This window comes from Scyliorhinus canicula, chromosome 9 (genome assembly GCF_902713615.1).
Source record: "Scyliorhinus canicula chromosome 9, sScyCan1.1, whole genome shotgun sequence".
Taxonomy (NCBI): Eukaryota; Metazoa; Chordata; class Chondrichthyes; order Carcharhiniformes; family Scyliorhinidae; genus Scyliorhinus; species Scyliorhinus canicula.
In genome coordinates, this window is record NC_052154.1 from 111,542,465 (window position 1) to 111,561,952 (window position 19,488).

Below are 19,488 nucleotides of genomic sequence, written 5' to 3' on the forward strand. Positions count from 1 at the left end.
CTCCTTTGTTCCGCGCCGGCCCCTGTAGCCCTATGCCATGTTGCATCGAGGCCGGCGTGAGACACCGCGCATGCGCGGACCGGCGGCGCCCATCTGACGCCAGGATCAGCAACTGGAGTGGCGTGGGTCACTCCAGTGCCATGCTGGCCCCCTGTAGGGCCAGAATTTCTGATCCTGAGGCCATGTTGACGCCGTCGGGAAACGCGACGGCGTTTACGACGGCGTCAACACTTAGCTTCAGGATCAGAGAATCCCGCCCCAGGTGCCTTATGAAAAGAGACTGTCCAAACTCGGTGTGATTCGAAAGATGGCAAATTTGCCCAGTCGACGGTAAGGCAACTTGGCATCTAGTCGCTAGTAAAAATAATAGTGATAGCAAAGGTGTGCAACCTAGCTACCACTCGTGGACTTCAATAAAACTCCAGAATTCGCTGGCATGTTTAGGACCCCATTCCCCCCTACCTTCTCTCGAGGATAAACCCGCCGCCACCCTCTTCTCACCCCTCGTTCTCACATTTCATCCCACCAGCCTCCGCATGCAAAGCATAATCCTCCGCCATTATTGCCAACTCCAGCGTGATGCCACCACCAAACACATCTTCCCTTCACTCTCTCTGTCAGCATTCCACAGAGACCGTTCCCTCCGAGACAATCTAGTCCACTCCTCCACCATACCCAGTACCTCTCCCATCACCCATGGCACCTTCCCATGCAATCGCAGAAGGTGTAACACCTGCCCCTTTACCTCTTCCCTGCTTAACATTCCAGGCGCAAAACCCTCATTCCAGGTTAAGCAGTGTTTCACTTGCACCTCTTTCAATCTGGTCTATTGCATTCGCTGCTCCCAATGTGGTCTCCTCTATATCGGAGAGACCAAACGCAGACTGGGTGATCGCTTTGCTGAACATCTTCAGTCTGTGCGCATTCAGGACCCTGATCTTCCTGTTGCTTGCCATTTTAACACAAGACCCTGCTCCCATGCCCACATGTCTGTCCTTAGCCTGCTGCAATGTTCCAGTGAAGCTCAACGCAAACTGGAAGAACAACATCTCATCTTCCGGTTAGGCATGCAACAGCCTTCCGGTCCCAACATCGAATTCAACAACTTCAGATGATCAGCCCCACCTCGACCCATTTGTTTTCATTTCATTTTAACTGTCTTTTACCATTTCGTTCTTTCTTAACATACATTTAATTTCCCCCCGCCCCCCAATCTTATCCACCTTCCCTGCACCTTTCTCCTCTTTGCTTCCCCCTTCCCCTCCCCCCACACCTACAGTTCATCCTCTGATGTTAGTTTATCTGCTGTTTGAACTTTCACATCTTTTGTCCTCTCTGGGGACTGCCATTAACACTCTTTCCCCTTGGTATCTGTGGCCATTAGCACCCAGTTTCCCTGGGTTTCTGTGGCTATGACTGTGGTGAATTATAAATACTAATAATCCACACTGTATTGTACAACATGTGTTGAGCCTGTATATTGTATTGGATCACGTGTAGTTGCGCGGCTCTACCCATAGGGGGAGATGAGGAGCTTGTACTGGGCTCCACCCTTGACTCGGCCCATGGCTCCACCCATGGCTCCTCCCATTAACCGGATGTATAAAGGTTGATGCTGAGAGCCTGCCTGCCAGTTCATCTGGAGTTCATCTCGTCACAGGCAGGCTCTGTTGTAAGACAGTTAAAACCACTGTTCACTTCTAACCATGTGTCGCGTGAATTGATGGTCTCATCACTGACTCATCTTTCATTCTCCCTCCACAGTATAAATATTTCCCACTCTCTCTGTCTGTTAGCTTTGACAAAGAGTCATCGGACTCGAAACGTTAGCTCTTTTCTCTCCCTACAGATGCTACCAGACTTGCTGAGATTGTCCAGCATTTTCCCTTTCGTACCCTCTTCTCACAACTTCTGGGAGTGCCATACCAGCGTGACTTAACCTGCTAATTGGCCTTCAAGTTGAGCTTCCTAACTGCAGTGGAAGGGCAAGGTGCCCGTTGTCTGCGCTATAGAAATGAGACCTGAAGAAAAACCTGGCTGTAACCTCAGTCTGGCAATCACTCGACTGATGATTCCAGTGGGCACATATCAAATTCCTCCCCCTGAAATTCCTGATTGTCTGCTTCCTCGAGAGCCTGAGAATGGCAGTGTCAGGATATTGTAACCTAGAATTTATCCCCTACTGAGAACAGCAATAGCAGGGCAAGGCACATGTCCTTTTTATTTTCAGTTTATTGCTTAACCAGTGCGTGATTCTGAGTGTGCTCCTCTGATTGCTGCAATCAACACTGACAGATCACTGCAGCAACAAGAGAAATCTTCAAAGAGGGCCATTTAAAATCACTTAATATTCTCAACAACTGAAGAAATATTCTATTACTAAATTATCCTCCCAGGACCAAACTGCAAATTTACTGAAGAGTGGTGAAAGATTTTATCGATCAAAGCAATTGGCTCAGTCAGTCTGTATAACACACAGTGACAGTGTCAGTCTGAATAAGACAAAGTTACCGTGTCAGTCTGAATAACACACAGTGACAGTGTCAGTCTGTATAACACACAGTGACAGTGTCAGTCTGTATAACACACAGTGACCGTGTCAGTCTGTATAACACACAGTGACCGTGTCAGTCTGTATAACACACAGTGACAGTGTCAGTCTCTGTATAACACACAGTAACCGTGTCAGGCTATATAACACACAGTGACCGTGTCAGTCTGTATAACACACAGTGACAGTGTCAGTCTCTGTATAACACAGAGTTACCGTGTCAGTCTGTATAACACACAGTGACCGTGTCAGTCTGTATAACACACAGTGACCGTGTCAGTCTGTATAACACACAGTAACCGTGTCAGTCTGTATAACACACAGTGACCGTGTCAGTCTGTATAACACACAGTGACCGTGTCAGTCTGTATAACACACAGTGACCGTGTCAGTCTGTATAACACACAGTGACCGTGTCAGTCTGTATAACACACAGTGACCGTGTCAGTCTGTATAACACACAGTAACCGTGTCAGGCTATATAACACACAGTGACCGTGTCAGTCTGTATAACACAGAGTTACCGTGTCAGTCTGTATAACACACAGTGACCGTGTCAGTCTGTATAACACACAGTGACCGTGTCAGTCTATATAACACACAGTGACCGATTCAGTCTGCATAACACACAGTGACCGTGTCAGTCTGTATAACACACAGTGACCGTGTCAGTCTGTATAACACACAGTGACCGTGTCAGTCTGTATAACACAGTGACCGTGTCAGTCTGTATAACACACAGAGACCGTGTCAGTCTCTATATAACATACAGTGATCATGTCATTTTCTGGACATCAATTTTGACTGGTGTTCTCTCAGCCTGATATAGGTTTTGCCCATCAGTTGGAGAATTTGCGGGGAACTCCGTTCAATCTCACAGGGGAGTCCCAAAAGTATCTCATGTCCTTCAGGTATTTAATTGTTACCCATCGGCCTTTCCCATGATTCGGTCTTCAGAGGTGGATATCCTGGCTTGATGAGCTCCTGGTCAATCAGGGGTTGGCAATCTTCATGCCGCCAATGGCAGCTGGCAGAATTGCACCCACTGTTGTTCCAGGATCATTTTGGGATCCCAAAACACAGGCGAGTGAAGGCGGGCTGGTGAACACTGAGTGGATGATGGTGATAGATGGAAACATGGAAAATAGAAGCAGGAGGCGGCCATTCGGCCCTTCAAACCTGCTCGGCCATTCATTGTAATCATGGCTGATCATCAAGTTAAATACCCTGATCCCGCCTTCACCCCATATCCCTTCATCCCTTTAGCCCCAAGTGCGATATCTAATTTCTTCGAAATTACACAACATTTTGGCGTCAACTACTTTCTGTGGTAGGAAATTCCACAGAATCACCACTCTCTGGGTGAAGAAATTCCTCCTCACCTCAGTCGTAAAAGGTTCCCCGCTTATCCTCAAACTATGACACCTAGACCCCACCATCGGGAACATTCTTTCTGAATCTACCCTGTCTAATTCGGTTAGAATGTTATAAGTTTCAAGAGATCCTCTCTCACTCTCCTAAACTCCAATGAATATAATCCTAACCGATTTACTCTCTCACATGACAGTCCCGCCATCCCAGGAATCAGCCTGGTAAACATTCACTGCTCTATCTCCGTAGCAAAAACATCCTTCCTCAGATAAGGGGCGAAATTCTCCGACCCCCAGCCGGGTCGGAGATTCGCCTGGGGCCGCTGAAAATCCCGCCCCTGCCGTGGCAGAGATTCTCCGCCACCCGGGAAGTGGCAGTGGCGGGAATCTCGCCACTCCGATCGGAGAGGCCCCTGCGGTGATTCTCCGGTCCGGATGGGCCGAAGTCCCGCTGCTGGGAGGCCTCTCCTGCTGCTGAGGTTTAAACCACCTCTGTAACGGCGGGATCAGCGGCGCAAGCAGGCCTCGGGGGGGAGGGGGGGGCGGGGGGCGATCGAACCCCGGGGGGTGCCCCCACGGTGGCCTGGCCTGCGATCGGGGCCCACCGCTCAGAGTCCGGGCCAGTGCCCTGGGTGCACTATTTCTCCTCCGCGGCCGCCACTGCCTCCACCATGGCGGAAGCGGAAGAGAAACCCACATCCCGCATGCGCCGACCGGCGAAAGCCTTTCGGCCAGCCCCGCTGCCGTGGGCGCCGTTGTTTTGCGCCAGTCTTCTGGTGCCATCCGCTCCGGCGTGGGGCTGACCCCCAAAGGTAGGGAGAATTCCCCACCTTTGGGGAAGCCCGACCCCTGAGTGGTTGGCGCCACTCCTCTACGCCAGGACCCTCCATCACGTCGGGTAGGGGAGAATCCAGCCCAAGGACACCAAAACTGCACACAATACTGCAGGTGTGGCCTCACCAATGTCCAATACAATTGCAGTACAACATCTCTTTTACTATACTCAAATCCTCTTGCTATGAAGACCAATATACCATTTGCCTTGTTTACTGCCTGCTGTACCTGAGCATTTAATTTCAGCAACCGATGCACGAGATCATCAAGATCTCGCTGAGTATCCACCTCTCTCAATTTACACCCATTCAAATAATAATCTGCCTTCCTATTTTTGCCACCAAAACGGATAACCTCACATTTATCCACATTATACTGCATCTGCCATGCATATGCCCCCTCATTCAGCCTTGTCAAATCCCGCAGAAGCATCTCTGATGGTAGGTGGCAAGGTGATCGGGGACACAGGGTAGCACTTTGTGGCTTTCAATGACTTAACTCCACTTTCTGATACGGGGACCCTAGACCAGGCATGGAGTGCTTTTGAGGAAGGAGCCGTGGGAGGCCATTGGCTAGGTTTGCTTGGTGACCTTCCAGGGGCACAGGAGACCCATGTGGCTCCCATTTAATCTCTGAGCCACCACTAAATTGTGGTGCTCTCAGGGATAATGGGTGTCAATTGGCTCTGTAATGATGCTGATTGACATCCCCTGATTGGGAATCGCACACCAACCTCTTCCATCGTCCTTCTTAATTAGGGAAGGTTTTGCCTCCTTTGGGAGACTCAGGACCTCCTGCGTGATTAAGTGGGTCCGGCCGCAATGTCTCCGATCGCAACAGGCTGTATTAAACCCAGCCCAACGTATCAGACAGATGTCGTGTCAGCCTCTGTATCACACGGTGTTGCATTTAGTCTGTGTGCAATTGTGTTTCCACTTATGTCTCCGTATAGCAGTCAGTCCTTAACAGCCAGCTGTCTGTAATCTCTCACGCTGTTCTTTGTGTTTCATAGCAGCAAACCCCCTGTTATGCTCAACCGCCCGTTTCCACTGCAAGAATGGGAGGTGTATCGACAAAAGCTTTTTGTGTGATGGAGTGAATAACTGCCAAGACAGCAGTGATGAAGACAACTGTGAGATCCCTCCAGGTACGATGTTGCTGACTGCACTTTCGCTCACAGATCTGAACATTGCCATGCAGGGTCACAAACATCATGCAGCTATAACACTTGAGGCAGCTGTCTAATTTCTGGCATGCTTATGCTAAAAAGTACATTTCAATTCAGCTGCCAGTGACTGATACATTTGCTTTCCTTCTTGTCTCTAATCCCTCCCAATGTTTGTTCCATTTTTAAAGTTCAAAATCTATTCATCCTCAAGGCAGTGGAGAGTCCTGACAATTTGTGTGCAAAGATTTGTATAGTCTATATGCAGGATAATATACAGTCTATACACAGGACAATATACAGTCTGTATACAGTACATGTCCTCTTGCAGCCTGCCCATGTTGTACAGATCTCCTTCCAGGCTGTGTGTACAGAGTTTATATTGTCTGTGCAAAGACCCCCAATGAAGCCTTTGTACAGATTCCCTAACAGGCTGTGTATAAGCTTGAAGAGGGAGAAACTGGAATAGACCAGCTAAAAATCCAAGCTCTATAAAATATCAGAAACAGAGCAATAAGAGAGAGGAACAGGACTTAGTAAAAAGGTTTTCACTGGAAGTCTTTGGTGAGAAAGACCTCAAAAAGACAATGGATGGAAGAAATGAAGGGAGAGGGGGCTGAAGAAATAGGAGTTCAGGCCATCCATAACCAACAATAAAATACCAAACCCTGAATATTTTCCTATGGACAGTGAACAGCAATAGAAGGAATGACACCTCAAAAGAAGGGACAAAAATGACCTGGCAAAGAGAATTATAGAGCAAGAAAAGGGTTTGACCTGAACTGAAGTAAGGTCAAGATGAAAGGCTTTGTTTGACCAGTGGTTTATATAAATCCATAAGCAATAAACAATGAATTGTTGTGATCCGGAATGTACTGCCTTGATGAGGGAGTGGATACTGATTCAATCGTAACATTCAAAAGGGAAATAGATAATTACTTGAAAAGAAAAAACATTCTAAGGTTCTGGGTAAGGGGCGAGCAATGAGATGAATTGGATAACTCTTTCAAAGTGCCGGCAAGGGCATAATGAGCCACATGGCCTCCTTCTGTGTTGTGTAATTCAATATTACTCCAAGATCCCTGTTCAGACTATTTATAGATCTCCCCTCCCACAGATCCCCTTACAAACTTTATGTACAGGTTCCAGCAGAAGCTGAGTGTTATAAAGATACTCTTTATACAATTGGTATGTACAGTACAGATTCCTGTACATTCTGTGTGTGGGGTTTAAATAGTTTCACGCTGTGAAAGCTGATGGTGGGGATGATTTCTGAGTATTTGACAGCCTGCTGCGTGATATGGTATCTCTGATTAGATTAGTGTGACCCGACAGTCAGCCCTCTGGCTGTTTTGTGTTGTCTTGTTTCAGACTCTTCTTGTCCGCTAAATAAACATTCAGGAGCAGCTCTGAAATTTCCAGAAATGAATTGGCTGCGTTGCCATGCCAATATTTTACAGCGCATGTGATCTCTCTCAGTGCTGTCACAAACACTATTCGGCCCTTATAGAAACATAAAGGACAGTGTCCTGGTAAACACAGCTTCTGACTGATCCTAATCACACTTCTGATATAAGATTGAAGTCAGCGAGTCCAAATCTACACAGGTTTGGCTCACACAATAATTTCACCACCAGGCGGCAAGGTGGTGCAGTGGTTAGCCCTGCTGCCTCACGGCGCTGAGGTCCCAGGTTCGAATCCGGCCCCGGATCACTGTCCGTGTGGAGTTTGCACATTCTCCCCGTGTTTGCGTGGGTGTCACCCCCACAACCCAAAGATGTGCAGGTTAGGTGGATTGGCCATGCTAAATTGCCCCTTAATTGGAAAAAAAAATAATTGGGTACTTTCAATTTATAAAAAATGTATAAAAAAAGAATTTCACCACCAATTTTCAACCCAAACATTGAACATCACACGATCCTGGGTTTGCAAGTCTATTAAAGGAACACAGCATTTATAAAGCGCCTTCTCCCCTTTACATACTCAACATGTGATGATGTTATTCACACCCCAGGCCGTTGCTGTGTCACTTACATGTGCCACCATTTTGGAAATAATGCCACACATCTCTTCTCCCTTCACTGAATTTTAGCAAATATTTGATGGGTGGTCTGTCTCTTTAAATTAAACAACAATATGCATTTATATTGCACCTTGACCGTAAAATATGTCACAATGTACTTCACAGCCCCATTATCAGGTGTAACTTGATTTCAAGCTACTTAAAAAAATATTAGGATAGGTGACCAAAGGCATGGCCAAAGAAGTAGGTTTTATGGAGTTTGTCAAAGGAGGTAGAGATGCTGAGAGGGAATTCTGGAGCTTGGGATCAGGATAATTGAAAGCACATGGAGTAATTAAAATTGGCGATGGACAAGAGACCAGAACTGAAGGAGTGTAGCGTTAGAGTTGCAAACTGTTGGTTGGTTCCAGAGATGAGGAGGAGCAAGGGGAATGGAGGGATTTGAACACAAGGAGAATTGTAAAACTGCGCACAAATAACCACCACATGTAGGCAGCAGCCATGATGTCATGTGTCACAGTGGGTTCATGCACTGACACTGAACACCAAACCCCCTCCACCCATCCCCCTCCAACCTCATCGCAGGTCAGCTGAGAAAAGGTAAAAAGGGGAAGGGTTCCTTGAATTGAATGGTGAAGGCTCAATAAAAAAGCATCGTGGGATCACAACAAGCAGGGAGCTGTATGACAAAGCGAGGTGACATGGTACCGTTAGCACATTGCTCACTGACAACCTGAATCAAAGTCAGACTGATTGGCTGAGAATCTCTTCAGCCCACCAGGGCAGCACGATAGCATAGTGGTGGGCAGCACGGTAGAATAGTGGTTAGCACAATTGCTTCACAGCTCCAGGGTCCCAGGTTCGATTGCCGGCTTGGATCACTGTCTGTGCGGAGTTTGCACATTCTCCCCGTGTGTGCGTGGGTTTCCTCCGGGTGCTCTGGTTTCCTCCCACAGTCCAAAGATGTGCAGGTCAGGTGCATTAGCCATGCTAAATTTTCCTGAGTGTCCAAAATTGCTCTTCGTGTTGGATGGGGTCACTGGGTTATGGCGATAGGGTGGAGTTGTGGGCTTGGGTAGGATGCAAGATCCGGTGCAGACTTGATGGGCCGAATGGCCTCCTTCTGCACTGTATTGCTATGAATCTATAAACTGGATTGAAGTGATTCTGAGCTCCTGCCACCCCAAAGAGGAGAGTCAGGTAGGCAACTGTTATAAACTGGGCAGCCTGTTAAAGGTCTTAAATACGGACAGTAAGAAATCTTACAACACCTGGTTAAAGTCCAACAGGTTTTTTTGAATCACTAGCTTTCGGAGGACTGCACCTTCCTCAGATAAATTCACCTGAGGAAGGAGCAGTGCTCCGAAAGCTAGTGATTCGAAACAAACCTGTCGGACCTAAACCTGGTGTAGTAAGACTTCTTACTGTGCTCACCCCAGTCCAACGCCGGCATCTCCACATCTTAAATATTGACGATCGCAGTTAGCCACTAACTGTCACCTGCCACAAGTTCTGTTTGCAGGGCATGTGAAAGAGATCCATGTTTAGCCATCACAAAGCGAATGGTCCATTTAATTAATTCTCATTCCTTCATGCGCTACATCATCTCCTATTTCTTCTGATCATCCAGCTCCTGAACATTTGCTGTGGCAGCCTGGATGAGTTGTGTGGGCTTGTCCCAAAATTTCTCTTGGCCATATCGCTCGAAAGATTGCAAAATCCAGCTGATAATGTGGATATGGAGAAAGAAATCTCCACCCTGCAGAGTTCCAATTAACCCCCTAGATTTAATGCACCCATACAAAGCCCTGATGAGTGGATTTGGCTGGATTGGCCACTTGGAATAGTTGATTGACAGGAGAGGAGGGAAGTGAGATCAAGATAAATATGGAGATTACAGGGAGTGTGCAGAAAACAGAACGGGGAAAAGAGATTTGGAGCGGTGGGAAGTTCGTTTTTGATAGAGAGAAATAGTTATTCAAAACCATATTCAGAAATAATGAGTTACTTAGAATTGTAGTGTTTCATAAACTATGCTATAATTTAGTCAATTGAAACGTTTATATTTGACAGAATGAAAAGACTGAAATATTTTTGTTGCAGACGGGAGAGAGTGGCAAAACTGAACACCTTTATCCTCTCACTATCTGTTTGCAGAGATGTTTTTAATTTTTTCCCCAAACACTGGGTTGGATTATCCATTTCAGTGGCTACATGCCGGCTCAAACGGAGAATTCACAGGCGTTTTACGACCCAACAATTGGTGTTGAACCCTCACTGCTTCCAGGACGAGTGAGGGGGGCTAGCAGCGGTGCCGGGCAAAACTCCTGTCAACCATGCCGAAAAGGGCCGGAGAATGGCCAGGTCCCTGACCGCGCTGCGCACAGCAACAACCTGCATCAGCAGCGCCATAGAACATGGTGGCGGCCGTGTGCGGACCCAACCCGCTACCCCCGACCCCACAGGTCACCCCCTGGCCACCCTCCAGTCAAACCCCACCTGTCCCCCAGTCCTCATGGAACCCCCCCCCCCCCCGCCCCACCCCGGCCAGCGGCACGGATCCCGGCCGAGTGTGGCAGCGCTGGACACAGTCCGCAGCAGACATGGGGGTTGCCGACTACTGAGACCACACTTCCCCGTTCGGTCGGGAACGCAGCCCATTGGATGCGGAGCATCGCAGGAGGGCCTTCCGATGATGCACCATCGCCGTTGCAACAGTGCACGACGCAATTTTGCGACTTCCGATGGGGCGGAGCAGGTCTCACTGGCGTCAAACCGGCACCGGCCCCAATTTGGGCGTCAGAGTGGTTTCTCCGCCCGATCTCCGATTAAAATATCGCCGCGGGCAACGGAGAATCCTGTCCCCTTTGACAAGTCCAATTTTTAAAGTGACTTCAGGAAACTCTCTTAATGAATAAATCAGAAGGCTAATTTATTCACACAGTCAAACCGGGGTGGGGAAGGGAAGGAGGGTGGAGATCCATGATGGGGCAGAGAATTCCACGTAATTTAAAAAACGGGATCGGTGCCGGATTCTCCATGGCTCTGTCATTCTCCGGCCCTCTGGGCTGGGATTCACGTGGGTGTGGATTGATGCTGGTATTTGTCAGTGTGGCTCTGGTGCGGTGGGCTAAGGGTGTAAGTCTTTAAGGTAGGTATGTCGAAAATCTATTCGCGAGCTCCCTTCCCCTCCCACAATCCCTTACCCCCCCCCCCCCCCCCCCCCAGCCTCCCCATCAGAGAGCCCCATAACAGAGGCCCCAGCATCAATTTGCATGGCATGGGATATTGAATCACCCCTGGATGCTGCTCTCAGCACACGTGCAAATCAGTGGCGATTCATCACCGGTGGGAGAACATTCTCCCAAATTGAAAATCCAGCCCTTGATTTCCAGGGTCCAGAAAATCAAAAGTCCAGAGGGGAGATCCAGTTCTGGGGGGTTCCTGGCAGAAGACAATAGTGCAGGAGCCCCTGAAAGGGGATTGTGATGCAGTGAGATGAAATTGCTGTACCTATGCTTGGTATGCTTGGCAGCTGATAGATAGTCTGAGGCTTAGAAAGGCTGAGACATGTTTCACTTGGTCAACCTGGAGTCCTGTTGTTGGTTTTGCAGGTTGGAGGTACATCAGCATGGCCTGTTTCTGAGTTTTCAACTGAATGTAGAGATTTCCAAATGGTCACTTGAATTATGTGACTCGGGTATTGCAGAAAAAAAAGGGGCATGTTGAAACTTTTCGTCTCGCATTCATCAGTACAATCCCAGGAATACAGATGTCGCGGGAAAACAACAACTTTATACTGTACGAGAAGAGGGTGCTTATTGGCTGGCAAGTAGACTCTGATTGGCAGAAGCGTTGCCATGGAGAATTCACCAATTAATGATGGCTGACAATTAACTGCCTAGCATTGTTTGAAAATTTAAGCGAGGCTGGAGGACACAGTGATGAACTTCCCTTCCCCTCCCGCACAGCAGGCAGAGATTTGGAGCAGAGAGCAGAAGTAGCTGCTTCCTACAGTAGGATTTAAAGCTGTGAATTCACTTCCAGTATTGATGTAGAGGCTGAAACCATGTTAAGAGTCAAGCTAAACTTTTGAAAAATTCATTCATGGGATGTGGGCGTTGCTGGCTAGGCCAGAATTAATTGCCCTTCCCTAATTGCCCTCGAGAACAAGGTGGTGGTGAGCAACCTTCTTGAACCGCTGCAGTCCCTGAGGCGTAGGACCAGCAACAGTACTGTTACGACGGGAGTTCCAGGATACTGACCCAACCACGGTGAAGCAACGGCAATATATTTCCAAGTCAGGATGCTGTGTGGCTTGGAGGGGAACCTCCAAGTGGTGGAGTTCCCGTATATCAGTTGCCCTTGTCCTTCAAAGTGCGAGCAGTTGTGGGTTTGGAAGATTCTGTCTAAGGAGCCTTGGTTAGTTCCTGCAATGCATCTTGTAGTTGGTACACATGGCTGCCACTATGTGTCAGTGGTGGAAGGAGTGGATGTTCATAGAAATTGTGCCAATCTGTTGGGCTGTTTTGACAAGTGTTGCCTTTTTTTCTGTCTTTTCCTGTGGCTCTGTTCCAATTATGGCAATCAGTGAGTTTGCCCTCCTTTCTTTTGATATCTATGTTCTAATGCTCAGAGTCGCCAGGTATCAAATGATACCACCACAAGGTTCAACCGGCTATCGATCAAAGAGCCAAACACCAGTTTGTTAGTTCAAGGTCAAGGGTACTTTATTTACACACAATTAGTCATGCAACATAGACACTACTAGTTACACCACACCTATCGACTAAGCCAACCTGTACTTAACTTCAAGCACCCGGCTTAGGTCAGAGGAACAGTGGCCGCTGTCCGATTCTGGATCTATCGAGTCTGGAGAAGTAACTGCTGCTCAGCTAGGCTCATCCGTCTGGTAGCGAGGTTGAACTTGGACTTGCTTCTGGTGATGCTGTGATTGGAGATGGACGTTGCCGGGGCGGCAGGACCAAAAGAGGACGAACATATGGCGAACTCTCTTCTTTTCCTTGGGGGTTTTCGTGCTCTTTTGGGCGGTCCTTCAGTTTGGACCCCACTAATTGGGTGATCCCTGATCACTCTGTTCGATTCCTAACCAATAACTGGGCGGGGATCTGGATGGCTGGGCCTGTCCCAAGCGGTCACTGACCCCGTTGTTTACGCTTCCCCTGAACAGGAAGTGGCGCCAAAATGTCTGGGACTGTACCGGTTGCTGGAGTACCAGTCCTTTGTTTTGGTGAAGATGGGCCATCAAATGCTAATCGGCCCATCAAAATATTAATTGGTCGGAGTTTCGATACCGTCTGGACTTCTTGCTTGCAGATATACATTTCAGGCTCTGAGCCTGCCTGAGTCTTGCCTTGTCCATTTTACCCCCTAGGCTTTGCGCGTTTCTCTGTCCCTAGTTGTAAGTGGCCATCCCAGATGGCTACACAAGGATGGTGTTGAGCTTCTTATAGAGTCAGCGATGTTTACAGCATGGAAATAGGCCCTTCGGCCCAGCTGGTCCATGCCGCCCAGTTTCTATCACGAAGCTAGTCCCACTTGCCTGCATTTGGCCCATATTCTTCTATACTCACCCTGCCCATGTAACTGTCTAACTGCTTTTTAAAGGACAAAATTGTACCCGCCTCTACCACTACCTCTGGCAGCCCGTTCCATATGTTCACCCACCTCTGTGTGAAGAAATTTCCCCTCTGGTCTCTTTTGTCTGCCTCTCCTCTCACCTTAAACCTATGCCCTCTAGTTCTAGACTCCTCTACCTTTGAGAAAAGATGTCGACTATCTACCTTATCGATTCTCCTCATTATTTTATAGACCTGTGTCAGGTCACCCCTAAGCCTCCTACGCTGCAGGGAAAAAAAGTCCCAGCCTATCCAGCCCCTCCTTATAACTCAGACCATCAAGTCTTGGTAGCATCCTCGTAAACCTCTTCTGGACTCTTTCTAGTTTAACAATATCCTTCATATAATAGGGTGACCAGAACTTCTTGAGTATTCTTGGAGCTGCACTCATCCAGGATAGTGGAGGGTATTCCATCACACTCCTGACTTGCGCCTTGTAAATGGTGGATAGACTTTAGGGGGGGAGGGGGGGGGAGGTGGGTCAGGAGGTGAGTTACTCACGATAAAAGTCCTAGCCTATGACCTGCTCTTGTAGCCACAATATTTAGATGGTTAGTTAAGTTTCTGGTCAATGGTAACATCCAGGGCGTTGATAATGGGAGAATTCAGTAATGGTAATGCCATTGAATTTCAAGGGGTATGATTCTCTCTTGTAGGAGATGGTCATTGCCTGGCACTTGTGTGATGCGAATGTTACTTGCCATTTGTCAGTCCAAGCCTGGATATTGTCCAGGCCTTGCTGCATTTGGACATGGACTGCTTCAATGGCTGAGGAGTGAATGGTGCCTAACAATGTGCAGTCATCTGCAAACATCCTCATGTTGACCTTATGATGGTAGGAAGATCATTGTTGAAGATGGTTGGACCTAGGACACTATCCTGTGGAAATCCTGCAGTGATGTCCTTGGACTGAGATGATTGACCACAACCACCACAATTATCGTCCTTTGTGCCAGATCTGGCTCCAACCAGCGAAGGGTTTTTCGCCACGATTCCCATTGACTCCAGTTTAGCTCGGGCTTCTTGATGCCATACTCGGTCAAATGCTGCCTTGATGTCAAGGGCAGTCATTCTCACCTCTGAACTCTGAAGTTAAGCTTTTTGTCCAGGTTTGAACCAAGGCTGCAATGAGGACAGGAGCTAAGTGATCCTGCAGAACCCAAACTAAGTGTCAGTGAAAAAACACTTGATAGCGTTATTTATGACACTTTCCGTCACTTTACCAATGATCAAAAGCAGACTGCAGTAATTGGCTGAGTTGGATTTATCCTGCATTTTGTGTACAGGTTCACATTGCCGGGTAGATGACAGTGTGGAGTGAATTGTCCTCCGGAGGAGGCTGACATTGATCATCCATACAATGGATGCCTTATCTTTTGGCTTGTTAGACCATTTCAGAGGGTGGCTGGAGTCAACCACATTGCTGTTGGTCTACATTGTAGGCCAAATTGGAAGAATGGCAGATTTCCTTCCCTAAAGGGAGTTGACATCATGGCCTGTTTCCATGGTGTAAATTCTGCGTCTGATCAACCTCAGGTAGGTGAGATACGAGTGCAATGCTCAATCAGCAATGGTTTCATGGTCATCATTAGATGTTTAACTACAGATTTTTATTGGATTCAAAATCCACCATCTGCTGTGCTGCGATTGAAACCCAGAGCATTAACCTGGGTCTCTAGATTACTAGCCACGTGACAATACCACAACACCACTGTCACCCCTTTTGGATATACCACTTATTGTACATTCACCGTCCCAAAGTGCCCTTGAGAAGGTGGTGGTGAGCTGCCTTCTTGAACCACTGCAGTCCATCTGTTGTAAGTACATAGTTCTGTCAGGAAGAGTCTGGAATTTTGATCCAGGAACATTAAAGGAACGGTGATATATTTCCAAATCAGTATTGTGTGTGGCTTGGAGGTAAATTGTGGTGTTCTTGTGTACTTGCTGCCCTTAGCTGTCTAGGTGGTAGAGGCGGTGAATTTGGAAGAGAGCTCAAAGGAGCCTTAGGAGTGGGTAGATGTGAGCATAATTATTTACTTTTGTAGAGGGTAACTGACCAGGGCTTACTGGCCAGTTTGCATGTTGTAATTTCTGTGTTTGATCAGCCTCCGATAGGTGAGGATCAGTACAATGCCCAGCCTCAGGAAGGTGAAGGTCAGTACAATGCCCAGCCTCAGGTAGGTGAAGGTCAGTACAATGCCCAGCCTCAGGAAGGTGAAGGTCAGTACAATGCCAGCCTCAGGTAGGTGAGGATCAATACAATGCCCAGTCTAAGGTAGGTGAGGATCAATACAATGCCCAGTCTCAGGTAGGTGAGGATCAATACAATGCCCATTCTCAGGTAGGTGAGGATCAGTACAATGCCCATTCTCAGGAAGGTGAGGATCAATACAATGCCCATTCTCAGGTAGGTGAAGATCAGTACGCTGCCCAGTCTCAGGTAGGTGAGGATTAATACAATGCCCAGTCTCAGGTAGGTGAGGATCAATACAATGCCCAGCCTCAGGTAGGTGAAGATCAGTACAATGCCAGCCTCAGGTAGGTGAGGATCAATACAATGCCCAGTCTCAGGTAGGTGAAGATCAATACAATGCCAGCCTCAGGTAGGTGAGGATCAATACAATGCCCAGTCTCAGGTAGGTGAAGATCAGTACGATGCCCAGTCTCAGGTAGGTGAAGATCAGTACAATGCCCAGTTTCAAAATAATAATTCAATGGTTGTTCACCATTGATGATTTTAACGCAATAGTCTGATTTCAACATAGTATTCAATAACTGTTTATTTTTGAAAGGTGTAGTACCCCTGAGACTCTCAGGATCATTTAGCTCCAGTTGCTAATAACAGGACGGACATTGTATGGAGTTCAGTTTGGGCCTCAATGTACTGCTCATTTCTCCATTCCAGGAGAAATTTGAACAGACTGGGACTTGGCATGTCTCTGGTGTCTCGCCCTACATTAACCCCCATCTCTGATTACACTCTGAGAATGGAGCGGAAAGTATCGTTCTGACATTGCAGCGCTGCTTCCTCAGCGATTGCAGTCAATTTAAGTGGCTCCATACTGCAGCGCGAGGCAATGGTTTTGTTCAGGCCTCGTGTCAGGCTGCCTACATCTTAAGTCCCTTGGTTTTAATCCGTTCCATGGGCTGTATTTCTAGCAGCCAGTCTCTGTTATTTGTCCGCACAATGATTCCCCTTTTGGTGTTCAATTACGGTCTCAGATAATCTGCTGAGAGAGCAGAAATCCATTCTGGCGTCAAATTTCACTTTGGAGCAGCAAATCTGTTTAATCAGCCTATTGCCATGGGAACCGGTGTTTAGACTTCCTGAGCCTCCGTGCGATTGCCAGCAAAATCTCAGCAGCTCCGATGACCCCTGTCATTTCCTCTGTTTTTGCTTCGAGCAACCTGCCAGATTAAGTGAATGGAGAACCCATGGGGAATGGGGGATGGGAAGTGGAGCTGGCCAAGGAGAGGATTGTTTTTGTGTGTGACAGTCACTTGAACTCGCTCTACCTGTGGCTGTGAATGAATTCCAAATCACCACCAGTAAGAGTCGTTGATTGTGGGAGACCACCTAAGGTAATTCCAATGGAGTGGCATTTACAGAATGACTATCCTGGTGAGCATAAAGGAATAGTGCCCAGCATCAATTGACTCACAGATGACTGTATGAAGAGATTAAGTCCCCTGTCCTGCAGGAAAGTATAGTCACATCCTTCACTATTTGGGGTATGTAACGGGCTGGGTATAAATAGCAGCTTCTTTGCTGCAGTGTTGTATGCCCCTCGAGCATGAAGACATACATCCCCTCATCTTTCCCAGCTGTGCGAACAGCATTGTCCATTTTTCTGTTTCATGAAACTTGGGCAAAATATTTTGTGAACACAATTGTGCTGCTTTCCATTGAAGAGTGGCAGGCACAACGCTCCAGTGTTAGAGGAGAGGACATCACAATTGAAGGTATCCATGCAGCTATCCCTCCTTGTAGAGAGACAGGCTGGAAGCAGACATCCAGTAGAGAGCTGCTCCACAAAGAAAGTGGATTTCTCTAAAACATTTCACAGCTTCGCTCCCAAAGCACATCACAGCCAATGAAGTATTTTTGAAACATCGTCTCTGAGGTAGTGAGCAATGTGATAATAACCAGATCATCCGTTTTAGATGTTGGTTTCAGTTACGTATTGGGGAAGGACACTAGGGAACTCCTCTGATTTTTCTTGGATCAGTGTTGTGGGATCTTTTGCATACACCAACTGGGTCCACATCCCATCTGAAAGACAGCAGGCCCAACAGCGCAGCACTCCCTCAGTACTGCGCACAGATTGTCAGCCTGGATTACACACTCAATTCTCTGATTTGGATCATAGACCTTTTGATGCATTCCCCAGCTACACAGAATCAAGGCCGACACCCGGTTCCTCTCCAGTGCTATCCTAGATTGGAGGCAACACTTCACATTTGTGTGTGACTGCTCAGGCATGTCATTGTGACACTCGAGGAGACATTCAATACAAAATGATCTGCAGAGCTCAAGGAAGGGTCAAGGAACGGGTGCAGTGCAGATTCATTTGAATTACATCAAGAACATGAGGTTATCGTAATCGTGAAAGGCACACAAAATTGGGGTTTTCATGGGAACAAAGAAATTTAAATGCAGAGTATAAGAGCGGCCTTAATTTATGAATGGTTTTAGAAGGTGAATAGTGTTGTGGTTTCTTTCTTTTCCATGAAATAATTGGAGGAGTCTCAGGCACTGAACAATTGTTTATTGACCAACCCATTGGGAGAACACTTCAGAAAAAGACCTCCGGAGCTGACTCTGTCCATCACATGAAATCAAGTCACATTTATACAGTGCAGGTTATGTAGGCACAGATATTGTTTCTATTTGGACATTATCTGGTTCAAACTTCATATTAAACAAGTTGCACATGTGCACCCAGGCAGTGTGACTGTTATCTACCTTTATCTACCCTTCATCTTTCTATGGATCCCTTCCTAATCTCCCTACTTGATGCCAGACCCAATAGATATGTCTGGTCATTAGACTGAGTTAAGAAAACATGTTAATCTTTATCTATTTGTAGATTGTGTTTTAAGAAAAAGCCAATAAGGTCACTGAAAACTGAATTAACTGGAACTTGTTACTTGACCCTTATGCTGATTGCTGCCGATGGTGCTACTGGCATCTTTGTAAAATTATCCTTTATTGCTTTAGTAAACTGTACTATACTCTATAAATTCAAAATCCCAAAGAATAATTGTTAATTTCCAAATAGATTGCTGGTCACCGCATTTTTGGCCCTTGGTCTAACCAAAATGACCAACCTACAGTTGCCGGTTGTTTCCTTTACTACCTGCCATCTTTGATATTGGCCAGGTATCTAGCTTAAATTCATAAAGGCATGTGTTCAGACCATCTGTATTCTACGGTCCCTTAATACAGACACTTGATCTCATACCTCGTTACCCTAAGTACTAAACCTAATTCTCCATTGCCATTTCCAGTGTGTCTTCCGAATCTGGAAGATGAGATACATTAGGTATATAGTCAATATCATTTTCATAATAATTAGGACATGGGAGATGGTGCGAATTCATGGGCATATTTGAATGTTTGGGCCCCAATTCCACAAATCCACAATGTAGAGGAATCTATTTGTTCAATCTTGTTTGTTAAAGCCTTGGTTCATTGTTGAAGTGCATAGTATGATCTATACACTCGTTGGGTTTATGTCTGAATTCCGATCAGATGCTCTGGTAGTGGTGGGATTGTAAAAGAGAAGTGATTCAAGTATTGAGTTAGGTTATCTTTTATGTTGTTCATAACTTGAATATCAGCTGTTTCTCTCCTATATATTTCAACCAGTTCTACTTTTCTTGTTCTTGCTGGTATCTGTGGG

At 46.9% G+C, this 19,488-nt stretch overlaps 1 protein-coding gene across 2 annotated transcripts in view; it reads left to right on the top strand.

Annotated features, from left to right (window-relative positions):
- ldlrad3 (low density lipoprotein receptor class A domain containing 3) overlaps positions 1 to 19,488 on the top strand; it is a 238,317-nt gene that overhangs the window by 171,570 nt on the left and 47,259 nt on the right. The window contains exon 4 of one of the 2 annotated variants that reach the window (XM_038807399.1): positions 5,771 to 5,902. In XM_038807399.1, the coding sequence (XP_038663327.1) occupies positions 5,771 to 5,902 (132 nt within the window). Of the gene's footprint in view, positions 1 to 5,767; positions 5,903 to 19,488 lie in introns of both variants that reach the window. The other variant, XM_038807398.1, reaches the window with a different exon arrangement.